Source organism: Palaemon carinicauda, chromosome 41 (assembly GCF_036898095.1).
Source record: "Palaemon carinicauda isolate YSFRI2023 chromosome 41, ASM3689809v2, whole genome shotgun sequence".
Taxonomy (NCBI): domain Eukaryota; kingdom Metazoa; phylum Arthropoda; class Malacostraca; order Decapoda; family Palaemonidae; genus Palaemon; species Palaemon carinicauda.
The window spans coordinates 48,817,253-48,831,899 of NC_090765.1; the positions used below are offsets into that span (position 1 = coordinate 48,817,253).

A 14,647-nucleotide genomic window follows, 5' to 3' on the forward strand; every position below is an offset into this window, starting at 1 on the left:
TTTCAACTTGAAGGTTTATTTAGACAAGAATAATAAAATTTTCCTTCACATTCAGAACAGTTAAAACAAAAAACGAACATAAGGTGGCCAATATACGCATCACAAGTACACAATATACAGTACCTCATTATCAAAATATCTACCGTTGAACACTAACCCAGAGTAATTGGACACTAACGCATGTTATTCATTTAATGGACCACAGAAAAAATAGCCACTACCATAATATGAAAATGTAGGATAATTACAGTTAGTTAATTTGATGTCGTCTTCAGAGAATTAATTATCTAAAATGTGTTTTTTCTTTGCGTATCAGATCAGGACAACATCAACCATGTACTTTATGTTAACAGATGTATGAAACAGGAAATAAGAACTGGTAGTCCAAATATCAAATTAAAAACCAGAGATCTGAATAAGTACACAATTGTGAGCTGTTGATTACACCAAACTGCATTTTGGCAGCAAGATTCTCAATTGTGAACTAAAATGAAAAATCCCACTTGACTTCACACACTATTATCCAAGAAATGGCAGCTGCAGATTTCCAGTTTTGTGATATCACACCCATAAAATGATAAAAAAGTTCCAAAAAGTGAATTAGAAGATAGTAAATACTTACATTATTAAGACGTGGGTAAACATCCCGAGTAGAAATACCTTATGATTTGATAATTCAAAATTTAATAGCTGCTGCTTCTGCCATTGCTGTGTATTAGAGTGTTTAAAAACAGCCACTGAGCTTCTACATAAATATCAAGCATCTCCTGTGTTACCACTATTTTGAGAGCTCAGTAGCCTAGTCAAGTAATTGATTCTTCAAACATTTCTGATAACTTAAATAGTATTGGATCTCAACTTCTTACTTCTCTTCACACCATTCATTCTCTTTGCGTACTTGTTCCTCTTCTGATGGAGTGAAATCATTCTTGATGTTAAAGGTTTTGCGAATTTCATCTGGGGTTTTGCCTTTGATCATGTTGGCCACAGTCTTACACGTAACATCCAATAGACCTTTGATGTCCAAGTAATTGGCTGCTAGGATCAACTCAAACAAAGTTCCCTGGTCAACCTTATGAAAAAAAAAAATATAGAATTATTGCTCAAATAGTTCTACCATTTATATTTAAAGTTACTATGAGTATATTGCTTAAAAAAAAAAACATGTAAGACAATCTAATCAGTGTCCTTGCTTCAATCTAATAATGGCAACCAGTAAATATTAATTTCTAGGATAATGTTAACCCTCTGGTGATCCAATGACGTAAATCACCACGTCATACATAACTCTTTGGGGAAATTAGGCGTAAATATGAGCGTTACTTAAGTTAAATGAAAATCACACCACAAGTGGGCAGATGGTCGAGGGATATGTGAAGCCTGAAAGGAAAGGGGTAGTAGCAACGCATGTGTGGCAGGCCGAAGCTAATCTCCAATTTGACCTATTTTTTTTCAATTTATGCTCAGAAAAATTTTCTAAGCAGGTTAGTGCATATGTAAATAGCTACAATATAAATGTCTCATGCATGATTACAAAGCCCATTCTATTTACTTTTATTTGGTATATAAAACAACATGAAAGTATAAATGCTTCTAAACAACAAATTTTATTGTGAAAACACCTGCAACAATATTGCCATACTTAAATCCATCTTCTAACGATAAATTGCTTGTTATTTTTTCCTACAATAAATAAATTATTCTATTTATCAATTTTATTGGAAACTGAATTGGCTAAACAACGTCATATTTAATTTTTCCTTTTCCTTATTTGTAAAATCGTAACAATGGAAAACATCAACGCAAGTACAGTAGGTCGGAAAATCTGAAAATTTTGCTCCAAAATAAAAGCTATTTTTATTCATTTACACTTCAGTTACTAATACATTTATTGGAAAGAGGTTGCATCCATTGGAATGATTTGCAATTCTACACAATTTGCATATTAAAAAAAAAATACTCGAACAAAATTTTTGTATTTTTCATGAATTTCTAAAAAATAAAAAAAATTTCATGTACAACACATTCTTTTATTTTTTAACATTCCAGTTGTTTTTTTTTTGGTTTTTTTTTTTTTACATTAGTACAAAGTTCAATCTTTTGCCAATAAAATGTAACAAACCAGAAGCCTTAATCTGTTAATAGTTTAGACGTACTGAATTATTTATATATATAAAAAAAAAAACAAGAAACACACACCTTTGTTCAAGAACGTCATTTTTCGGATAAGGCAACATACGATGTAGGCAACATACGATGTACCTCGCCCCAACTTTCGTATGGGCATAAGCGCCAAAGGGTTAATAAAAAAGCTTCTTATTTTTCATTCATTAAGGGGTGCACGCATCTTACGTCGTCGTCTTGAAAGGCTGCGGGAGACTGGTTGTACAAGCAATCCTTTCAGGAGAAACTGGGAAGGACTTTGGGCTATCTGGCCAGCCAGCACTGCCAAAGGAATGTCTGTTGACCCAATTGAGAGAAACACGGAACATTTGACTATCAAGCCAAAGAACTCTCATCAGAGTTCCCGACAGGCCAAGAGATTGCTTAGTAAGAAATATCTCAAGTCAATTCCTGTAGATTCATGCAATTGGTTGCAAGCAAGCAACTGCTTCTGTAAAGGGGTGGTGAACTCTTGCCCTCCAACTGCCTTCATTCCAATGTGAGTTAGTCAAGTATGTAACCCCAACGTAACCGCAAGTGCTCTCTAGTAGATAACGGCATTACAGTACAGTGAACCTCCCAAGTTGATCGCTGTCAAGCAAATGATTGTTATGTTACCGGACCACTTTCGAAAAATGATATTTTAATTATAAAATAAATTTTTGAATATACTTACCCGGTGAATATATAATAGCTGAGCCTCCGGGGGCTCGACGGAAAAAAAAAAACACAAAAACTCGCGAGCGATCGCTATGAAGGTTGCAGGTGTGCCCACTAGCGCCAACTATCGGCCAGATACCGCATATACACGTAAACAGACCCAATTTTTCTCATCCCGCTGGGTCTCTATCGGGGAGGATGGGGGGGCCTTTAATTTATATATTCACCGGGTAAGTATATTCAAAAATTTATTTAATAAATAAAATATCATTTTTAAATATTTAACTTAGCCGGTGAATATATAATAGCTGATTCACACCCATGGTGGTGGGTAGAGACCAGAGTTAATTAAGTTTACAGTGTATATGCTTAGAGTTTTTGACAGTTATATCATAACAAAACCCAAATATATAAAGGTACCTGGTAAGGAAGTTGACTTAGACGATTACTCTGCCTTATTAGTCTGTCTTCCTCACGAAGCCCAGCGATCCTCTTAGGATGCTGAAAGACTCCCAGGAGCTGAAGTATTAAGGGCTGCAACCCATACAACAGGACCTCATCAAACCCCTAATCTGGGCGCACTCAAGAAATGACATTTGACCACCCGCCAAATCAAAAAAGGCTGCGAAAGGCTTCTTAGCCTTCCTTACAACCCAATTAAAAAACATTTCAAGAGCAGATTAAAAGGATATTGGAATTAAGGGAATGTAGTGGTAGAACCCTTACCCACTACTGCATTCGCTGTAACGAATGGACCCAGTGTGTAGCAGTCCTCATAAAGAGTCTGGACATCTTTTAAGTAAAATGACGCGAATACCGATTTGCTTCTCCAAACGGTCGCGTCCATAATACTTTGCAGAGATTTATTTTGCTTAAAGGCCACGGAAGTTGCTATAGCTCTTATTTCGTGCGTCTTAACCTTAAGCAAGCATCGATCTTTTTCATTCAAGTGAGAATGAGCCTCTCGTATTAAAAGTCTGATAAAATATGACAAAGCATTCTTTGACATAGGCAATGATGGTTTCTTAACTGAGCACCATAATGCCTCAGATCCACCTCGTAAGGACTTAGTACGAGCTAAGTAGAACTTAAGAGCTCTAACTGGACACAGCACTCTTTCAAGTTCGTTGCCTACGATCTCTGACAGGCAAGGTATATCAAAAGACTTAGGCCAAGGACGAGAAGGCAGTTCATTTTTTTTGGCCAGGAAACCAAGTTGAAGTGAACATGTGGCTTTTTCTGTAGAAAAGCCGATGTTCTTACTGAAGGCATGAATTTCACTGACCCTTTTAGCCGAAGCCAAGCACACTATGAAAAGCGTCTTGAGGGTGAGATCCTTCAGGGAGGCTGAATGTAATGGCTCAAACCTGTCTGACATGAGGAACCTTAGGACCACGTCTAAGTTCCATCCAGGAGTTGCCAAACAACGTTCCTTAGAGGTCTCGAAAGACTTAAGGAGATCTTGGAGATCTTAATTGTTGGAAAGATCCAAGCCTCTATGACGAAAGACCGAAGCCAACATGCTCCTGTAGCCCTAAATCGTGGGAGCTGAGAGGGAGCGAACATTTCTCAGATGTAAAAGAAAATCTCCGATTGGGCTACAGAGGTACTGGAAGAGGACATAGATGCTGGCTTGCACCAATCTCGAAAGACTTCCCACTTCGACTGGTATACTCTGAAGGTAGAAGCTCTCCTAGCTCTCGCAATCGCACTGGCTGCCTCCTTCGAAAAGCCTCGAGCTCTTGAGTCTCTCTCGATAGTCTGAAGGCAGTCAGACGAAGCGCGGGGAGGCTTTGATGAACATTCTTTACGTGGGGCTGACGTAAGAGATCTACCCTTAGAGGAAGACTTCTTGGAATGTCTACCAGCCATTGAAGTACCTCGGTGAACCACTCTCTCGCGGGCCAGAGGGTAGCAACCAACGTCAACCCTGTCCCTTCGTGAGAGGCGAACTTCTGCAGTACCTTGTTGACTATCTTGAATGGTGGGAATGCATATAAGTCCAGATGAGACCAATCCAGTAGAAACGCGTCTATGTGGATTGCTTCTGTATCTAGGACTGGAGAGCAATAGATTGGTAACCTTTTGGTCAACGAGGAGGCAAAGAGGTCTATGGTGGGTTGACCCCAAGTAGCCCAAAGACTCTTGCCCACGTCCTTGTGGAGGGTCCATTCCGTGGGTATCACCTGACCCCTCCGACTGAGACAGTCTGCCAAGACGTTCAAGTCCCCCTGGATGAATCTCGTCAACAGGGAGATGCCTCGATTTCTTGACCATATGAGAAGGTCCCTTGCGATCTCGAGCAGCGTGAGGGAGTGTGTGCCTCCTTGCTTGGAGATGTACGCCAAAGCTGTGGTGTTGTCTGAGTTGACCTCTACCACTTAGTTTCGAAGAAAGCTTTCGAATTTCATCAAGGCCAAGTGGACTGCTAATAGCTCCTTGCCGTTGATGTGCATGCTCTTCTGACTTGAGGTCCACAGACCCGAGCATTCCCGACCGTCCAGGGTCGCACCCCAACCCAAATCCGACGCGTCTGAGAACAACACGTGGTTTGGGTTCTTGACTGCTAGGGATAGTCCCTCTCTCAGACTGATATTGCTGTCCCACCATTTCAGGCATGCCTTTACTGGTTCGGAGACTGGGAATGATACCGTCTCTAACGTCTTGTCCTTGTTCCAGTGAGAGGCTAGATGGAACTGGAGAGGCCGAAGGTGTAGTCTCCCTAGCGAGACAAACTGCTCCAGGGATGAGAGAGTCCCTACGAGACTGTTCCAACTCCTGACTGAACAAACGTTCTCTTTTCAGCATTAGTTGGACTTCGAGCAGGGCTTGTTCTATTCGGGTGGCAGACGGAAAAGCCCGAAAAAACTGGACTGCGAATCTCCATCCCCAAATATAGAATAATCTGGGATGGGATCAGTTGGGACTTTTCTAGGTTGGCCCGAAAAAACTGGACTGCGAATCTCCATCCCCAAATATAGAATAATCTGGGATGGGATCAGTTGGGACTTTTCTAGGTTGACCAAAAGTCCCAACTCCCTGGCCAGACTCGTCCAATGTAGATCCTGCAGACAGCGAAGACTGGATGATGCTCTGAGAAGCCAGTCGTCCAAGTACAGGGAGGCTCGGATTCCCGATAGATGGAGGAATTTTGCCACATTCCTCATGAGCCTCGTAAACACGAGAGGAGCAGGACTGAGGCCAAAGCACAGGGCTCGAAACTGGTACCCCACATTACTGTAAACAAACCTCAGAAACGGTTGGGAATCCGGGTGTATAGGAATGTGGAAGTATGCCTCCTGAAGGTCGAGAGAGACCATCCAGTCGCCTTCCATTAATGCTGTCAAGACAGCCTGGTAGACTTCATCGTGAAGTTTGTCTTGACAATGAACAGATTGAGCGCACTTGCCTCTTACGTACTCCTGCAGTGAACATGGCTGCCAGATCATTGGAGCCATCCCTGATAGACTTGTTCCTGCAGAGAACGTGGCTGTCAGATTATTGGAGCCATCCCTAATAGCCTTGTTTATGCATGACATAATTGTACAGCAAAACTTCAAACGCTCGAAAAAAAACTCCTAACAGGAGATGGTCTAGCTCTGAAGCCGACCATAAAATCTTGGAGCGTCTCATGGCCAGGCGCCAGGGAGAGTCTATGAGGTTTGAGAAGTCTATCTGGGCAGAGGCAGGAACTCCCAAGCCGAGAACTTCTCCCGTGTCATATCAGACTCTCGCTCTATAAGCCAGCTTAAAAGTAGGGAAAGCAAAGGCTGACTCCCCCAAACTCCTCCTGGTGATTAACCAGTCGCCTAGCAAACGTAAAGCTCTCTTAGAAGAGCGAGAGAGCACTAGCTTAGAAAACAACGGCTTCGAAGTAGCTGGGCCTAGGCAAACGAGGAGCAGCAGTTACAAAAAGATCCGGACAAAGATCCTTAAAAATCAGCATGATTTATTTAAAGTCCATAGAGGGCTGAGCAGCTTTAGGCTCCTCTCCGTCTGACAGAGTCCTCAAGGGAATATCAGTAGGAGGGGGATCAGCAACTTCCTCATCTGAAGGAACCTTGTCCGACAATTGCCGAGTCTCAAGCAAGGGAGAGACCTGCCGTGGTGGCAATGCTTGACAAGCAGAGTCCACACGCAAAGGAGCAACAGTAGCAGTCAAGGACGCTATGTCATGTAACTGCTTAAAGGACTGACCAGCAACAACAACAGGTGCGGGAGGACGCTCGACGTCAACTCGAGACTGCCTAGACTGAGCAGTCAAAACAACTCTTGACTGTGGTGCTTGACGCTCAACGTCAAAACAAGTCAACTATGCTGGTTGGCGAACGTCCTGAACGTCAACAAGAGCAAGCGGCAGCGGCTGAACGTCCACAAGCGGCTGAGAGTCAACACGGGACTGCATCGAGTGAGGCTCTACAAAACACGATTGACGTGACTTTGTAACGTCAATGTCAACAGGACGAGCAAAGGCTCGTTTGGGCGGCTGACGGCCAGGATCTCGATCAGCTAAGCGGCGAGGATCATCGTGAACCTGCTCAGCAGAATAGTCCTCCATAAGAGAGGCAAGCTTATTCTGCATGTCTTGCCGTACAACCCATTTAGGATCAACGGGAATGGGTGCGGTAAGAGACGAGGGTAACGTCTGTGACTGCAAAACCTTGCCTGCAATAAGACTCTCGGAGCCGGTGTTACGCTTTTGTTTAAGCGGCGAGCAGTCTTCCGATGACTGCATAGGGTCAGAGCTGTCCCAATGGCTACAACCAGGACGCTGGACCTGTCCTGAAAGGACTGACTTTCGCTTTAAGGGCCTCGAAACCTTGCTCCACGGTTTCTTACGCGAAAAGCCTTCGGATGACGAGGAGAAAATGGTCTCGCTCGTCTTATGGTAGGGGCGGTCTTGATGAGACACGCCTGAAACCATAGAGGGAACGTCTGTTCGCTGATCAAGGCCTCTCGAACCCATAAGTCGTACGACATTACTTCTCCCCTGGGCTCGGGAGCTTGCAAGAGGTCTCGGACTAGGCGAACGACAGGCACGAACAGACGAACCCTCGGTCGCAACACTGATAACACTTTGCGCAATTATCACTTTATCACTACGATTTTCTGTTTTGCACTTACTTCACTGAAATCGAATTTTTCAACAATTCACATTAGGCATGAATAAAACTGATTTCTACCTGAAGCACGCAATTCTACCCTCATCAAAAGGTTATAATTGCGAAATAAGTCGTATAATGTAAGCACATTAATACAAGCAAAAAACAGTAAACATATATTAAGATAAAAAGATCAGTGGCTGGGGAGGAGACTAAACACTAGTTCATTCAAAACTACGTTTTCAATCTCTCACCGTACAGTGCCTTGGGACGAGAATAAAAACTAAAAACGTTTTATCCTTTCTCCCCGTACAGAGACTAGGGACGAGAGTAAAAAACTGACTCGAGAACAACGTTACTCGCTTGGGACGAGAATAAAGATCGGAACGTTCTCTCTTCCTCTCTCTCTCTCCGTCTCTCTCTCTCTCTCTCTCTCTCTCTTGATTTCGCACCGAAGAGAAAAGCCCACTTACCTTTCGTCAATAAACAGGTTATTTGACCAAAGGAAAAAACTGAAAGGACTAAGAAATTGAAAATTAACAAGTTCCTTTAAATTAGTATTTAAAACATTTAAGTTTGAAAGAAGAATGAACAAAACGTCAGAATCGATTTACTCTTTCTGCAAAGTGAAACCGTGATTCTCTCTCTCTCTATCGTAACGATAGAGCGCAAACTGCGTAGCATAAATAAACTAAACGTTAGTTCATCTTTGAAACAGTACGAAGACTATTCAAAGAAAATCTTTCATAAAATATCTACTAAAAAATATTCATTTAATAAGTTTTAAATCATTTGCTCTGTAAAAGTTATTTACGATTGAAAGGGCTCAACGTTGTTTAACTTTGGTTTCCAAGTTAGGACCGCCTACTCTCGGATTAGGGGAGGAATAGGTAAGGTCGCATATAAACAAATCATTAAAATTTATCTTGATGTTTATTATAAATGGAAAGCTAATCGAAGAGGCCTAATAAAGGCGGTTGAGATATAAAATATATAGAGGAAAATCTATAATTAACAACAACAATTTATAACGTGATAAGATAATTGCTAAAAGCCTAAAACACACTTCCGTACTAAGGGAAGGGTCGGCCATTTAAAAGTCAAAGAAAGTCCAAAAAGCAATCCAAAGTCATCAACAATTAAATCTATCCAAAAACGAGTTCAAGATTTAAGTTGAAGATAAAACACCTGCACTGCGAAAGCTCAAACCAAAAGGAAGTACTTCACCAAGACTGTTGAAAAAACTCCAGGTTAACAGCGAGTAATGGTACGTCTTGTCGATCAGACCGACAGAGAAAAATTGAGTCTGTTTACATGTATATGCGGTATCTGGCCGATAGTTGGCGCTAGTGGGCACACCTGCAACCTTCATAGCGATCGCTCGCGAGTTTTTGTGTTTTTTTTTCTGTCGAGCCGCCGGAGGCTCAGCTATTATATATTCACCGGCTAAGTTAAATATTTAAAAACATGATTGAGACATCTTCAATCATATTAGTCTAGTAGGTACAGGTAGTCGTCGACTTACGACAGATTGTGGTGGCCGATGTGGTAGCGTCCTTGACTGTTGAACGCCAGAGTAGAGTTCGAGTCCCGCTAAAACTCGTTAGTTTCTTTGGTAACTGCAATCTCACCATCCTTGTGAGCTAAGGATGGTGGGTTTGGGGGAGCCTATAGGTCTATCTGCCGAGTCATCAGCAGCCATTGCCTGGCCCTCCTTGGTCCTAGCTTGGGTGGAGAGGAGGCTTGGGCACTGACCATGTGTGTATAAGATCAGGGCATTGCCCCTGCCATTCATGAGCGGCCTTTAAACCTTCAAGTCAAATTAATAAAGTTAAATTTCCGTAGATTTATTATGATGCATCATGATTCGGCAATCAATTTGTCCTTATTTTATCAATATTTTCTTACTGTTCATCATTATTTCCTTTCTTGTTTCATAGGACATCATATGCTCTATTAAGGCATTTTTGTATTCTATTTTTCCATTTTCGGAATCATTTTACCTGAATAATTCGTGGTGCCCGAAACTCAATAGGAGAACATTGATATATGTTTACAAATGAGACCTCATTCTCCCTATGACAGAATTCCCTTAGAAAAAACAAATACATTTCATATTTCTCCATTCCCTTTAGGCCAAACTGATGTAAGCCTCGATTGTTCCCTCTCAAAGGAACAAAATATCTTATACAAAGTTTTGATGTCTAAGTGCTTTCATTACTTAGAAGAACGATCTGGCAATGTTAGGGAGGAGCTGACTGGAATGAAGGAGGGGTTTAGTTGAAGGCAGACTACTTTATGTCTGATTAAGGGAAGGTAGGAGGGTCAGGAATAACCTGACTCCCCAAGGAATATCACAAATTATTAGTAATTTGTATTTTTCCTAACATACTTACCGAGAAGCACTTTCTTAGGAGTTACCTGGAACCTCCTCTCAAACGACCAGAGTTTTGTATAGTTTACCCTACTCCCATTTTCTGTAATGGTAGGCATAGCGGAAGGATACGTGCCCTGAGGGCAAACCCGAGGCAGGCCACATGCGCGCTTGGGTTGTGATCTCCAGTAAGTTCTCTGGTCGCGTCGTGATATCATCTCGACGCTCCTCTGATCTCAGTGCGACCCTTTGTGTCTCGTGGTCACGTGGTTACCGCATGGTCCGTTGTGCTCTCCGTGCTTTAACTTTGTGCTTTGGCTTTTAATTACTTTGTGCTTTCGCTTGTGATTATTAGTGTTCTCTTTCTCTTTCCGCTTCGTGCCTGTGTCTAGCGGTGTTGTGTTTGTATGCGATGGAGCATACTCGCCGTTGTCCTGGGCCTAGGGCCAGGAAATCGTGTGGGGCTTTCCTATTGAAGCCTGATGTAGATCCGCACTCCCTTTGTTCCTCGTGTAGGGGTAAAGTGTGCTCTCCTTCGGACACGTGTCCGGAATGTGCTGCCTGGAGTGAGGTCCAATGGGTCAAGTATGGGACCAAGAAGAAGTCCTCGAAGCGTTCTCCCAGGAAGGCTAGTGTTTCTTCTCCTGCGACTTCGGCCGGAGAGGGTTCTGGTAGAGTTCCTTCTTCTACCAATTTGTATGCAAGTACGTAGCTCATGCTACCCCCTACAGATGTGCAGCTGTCTGTGAGGATAACACATGCAGATGCTGAAGTGAACAGCCTTTGTCAGCAGTAATAACTCACTTGCCTGCGTGCGGTTGAGTGAAATCATTAACTTCTCTGACTCTGGATACATGTTCAAAGACGAGTCAGAGCATCACAAACACATTTCTGTGTGTGAGCACCATTGCAGAGCCCATTGAGTCACTTGCGGGGATAATGTGTGCGTGATAGAGCACATCATCATTGCTCAAAAGGAATTAATTGTTGACCAGCCATAACCTTGTGAACATGTTTGTGATGGGCATGAAACCCACGAAGACTACTTGCAGCTGCTGAAGCAATCAGACCTTCGTTGATGGAGGTACTCAGCCACCCACCTTGGGGGCGCAACAAGCGTACACGCAAGTGAATACCTGCTTGCTATCGTTTGTAAACATAAGCATAAACTAACTCTATACCTTCGGGAATAGAGGCTTGCGAAACAAACCTTTAAGGGTTATGTCTCGCGAAGCCATTGTGCCCTGAGGGCGTGACGGGCGAGGGATATCGTAAGAGGCCGAGGACAAAACCACGTGAATGCTCCGATGAGCTCTCTATCACGTAGGGAGGAGAAGCCCGAGATAATAATCTCTGACGAGGTCCCCTGGGGGCACAATTTCAGCAAGCGTTCGGCAGCCTTCCCATCTGCAGAAACAACTCGGCAGAACTATTTCCAGCAAGACTCTGTGTCCCCCAATAGTGGAATACGGGGTGTCCACAAGGGGTTGGTAGGCATCACCATCTGCGGCAATAACCCCAAAGGGATACTGATCCCGAGGCTCATTGTACTCTGGGGTCACAATGGCGAGGGGACGGAAGTGGGACCTGTGAGCATCCCCATTGTCGTCTAGCTCCAAGAAGCTATGTTCCGAAGGGCTAGAGAGAGGGATTGAAAAATCAAGCACATGCTTGTGGAAGCCCCAAGGAGGCAGGACAACTGGAGGCAGATCTCCCTACAGCACACTCAGTTCCCGTGAGTGCCGCAGCTAAAGGAAAGAGAACTCAATCAATGCATTACTTCCAATGTCTCGGAGGAGAAGACCATGGCCAACCACAGGGGGAGCAGGTGTGTGCTTCTGCTGTGCCTCTAACTATAGCACCCTCAAAAGCCATTTAAATGGGGAGTAACTATAGCACCCTCAAAAGCCATTTAAATGGGGGAGACAAAACACACTAATGAAGGAAGGAACTGCTGCAGGCGGCAACGAGAGACTCCCCTGGTGGAGGGCGCCTCTGCTTTGCTACAAGCAACAGTGTCCAGACTTAGAAAAGCCCAAGGTCAATTGATCATCATTTTACCTGTTCAGCCTCATATTCAGAGTTAACAGGATAGACATTCCATCTATTCACTCGAGAAAAAATAGAAAATTACGTAATTAACCAGTTACACCTCGCTAAAAGTTTTGTAACTAATTTCAGCTGTCATACAGATATATATATTTCCTCCTAGGTAGAGAGCGAAACAGTTTGTATGTTGTGCCGGGACAAACTTTTCTTTATATATCCATCTCTGAGAGCTGGAATCAAAATAGAAAGCTATGCCAATTTTGTCTAAATAAAATACTTAGCAAGTGCAAATTACCAACAAAATAATACTTAATGTGCTATTCAGCTTTTAACCAACATAACCTACCTTGAGAAAGTCAGCATCCCATGAGGAGATATCATCTGTACGCTTTTCCTTGTTGTCATCATCGTCAGGAAGAGGAGGATCGTCTTTGTGATATGTGCACCACTGAATCACTTTCTTCAAAATGGCCGCATTGACATTAGGCAAGGGAACAACTTCCTCATCCTCCTCATCCATACCTGTAACAACATAATTTCAGGATATGACAATTGTCCAAAAAGGTGCACAGAAGAACTTTACTAATTATTATGACCAATTTGGAAGTAAATTGTATTTTTTTTAAATGATACAAACCTGTAGCTATTTAAAGGGATTATCTTTTGGCGAAACTGGAAGACTAGCCTTGGACTTTTAAGAGAGGTGGAACTACCTTACTGCTAGTAGGTAGTAGGTGGGTTGGGCACCAACCACCTGTAGATATATTATCGCTAAAGTTATTGGCTATTTTTGACTAGCCAGACAGTGCTACATTGGATCCATATCTCTGGTTACGGCTCATTTTTCTTTGCCTACACATATACAGAATAGTCTGGCCTATTCTTTCCCTGTTCTCCTCTGTCCTCATACACTTGACAACACTGAGATTACCAAACAATTCTTCTTCACTCAAGAGGTTAACTACTGCACTATAATTGTTCAGTTTCCTTTTGGTATGGTAAGCAGCTCTTCTAGAAGGACACTCGAAATTCAAACCAATGTTCCCTAGTCCTGGATAGTGCCATAGTCTCTGTACCATGGTCTTCTGTTGTCTTGGGGTGGAGTTCTCTTACTTGAGGGTACACCAGGGGACACTTTTCTATCTTATTTCTCTTCCTCTTGCTTTTTTTAAGTTTTCATACACTATATATGAAAGATCTAATAATGTTGTTGCTGTTCTTAAAATATTTTATATTGTTCATTGCTTCTCTTGTAGTTTAGTTATTTATTTCCTTTCCTCCTTGAGCTATTTTCCCTACTGGATCCCTTGGGTTTATAGCATCCTGCTTTTCAAACTAGGCTTGTAGCTTAGTAAGTAATAATAATAATAATAATAATAATAATAGCCGGCCACTCCACTTACACACACCTATGATGTTTTTTAACTTTTTATTGCAGGCAGGATTTCCTGAGGGAAAGGTGATAGGAGAATCATTTGTATAAATACTGTAGCTACAGGTTTGTATTATTAGGAAAAATTCAAATTACTTCCAAATTTGCCATTTATTCCAACGCTAATACAAACCCTAGCTATTTATAGGGATTGACTCACTCCTTAGAAGGGTGGAAGTCCGGACCAACTGGCTGGTCTTTGACTCGGGGTTTTCCTGTCCGTGCTCCACATGTAAGAAGGAAAAATCCTGACACCTCGCTAAACAATTCGTGCAAAGTACGGATAGCGGCCCGAGCAATCTGTGTGAATGTGTGGTACTAGAAGTGTGACTAGTCTAGGTAAGAAAACTTAAAAACTTAGGAAACTTAGAATCAACCATAGATGTTACCCAATCCCACCTCGCCAGGGGGGTATGGGGACGTAACAAGTACTGTATATCCATCTATACCAGGTTACAAAAGGGAAATGGTTCTACCTGCAGACAGTGGAGGCCAGCTTTGAAGAGTACTGTAGGTGCTGTTACCCGGCAGGAGGAAGATGAAAGAAAGAGCCAGTCCTTCTTTGTTATGCATCCCAGACTTAACCATGGTTAGTCTCTGCCCTCCCCTATCTACTACTTGTCCATCAAGAAACTTGAGATGTTATAAACCATTTACTGTGTAGCGACCACAGGGATAATGGAGAGCATCTCCATGTTCTATGGGTCATTTCTTGCAGGAAATGGGCGGTGAAGGTCATTTGATGCTTTCACCCGCCAGCTGACAAGGCCTGCGTCACGGAGTGGTTTCCATAAACGCTAGGGTATTACTCATTACTAATGTTATGAGCTTTAGGTCTCCTCTACGAGATGGATCCAGATTCAATAC

General features: G+C 42.6%; 1 protein-coding gene across 2 annotated transcripts in view; it reads right to left on the reverse strand.

Moving 5' to 3' along the window:
• The window catches only part of LOC137632614 (S-phase kinase-associated protein 1), a 36,697-nt gene continuing 22,050 nt past the window's right edge, over nucleotides 1–14,647 (reverse strand). For both annotated transcript variants that reach the window (XM_068364665.1, XM_068364664.1), the window contains exons 3-4: nucleotides 12,695–12,870; nucleotides 1–1,072 (exon numbers count right to left, since the gene is read on the reverse strand). In XM_068364665.1, coding sequence (XP_068220766.1) covers nucleotides 863–1,072; nucleotides 12,695–12,870 — 386 coding nt within the window. In that variant the 3' untranslated portion in view covers nucleotides 1–862. The remainder of the gene's footprint in view (nucleotides 1,073–12,694; nucleotides 12,871–14,647) is intronic.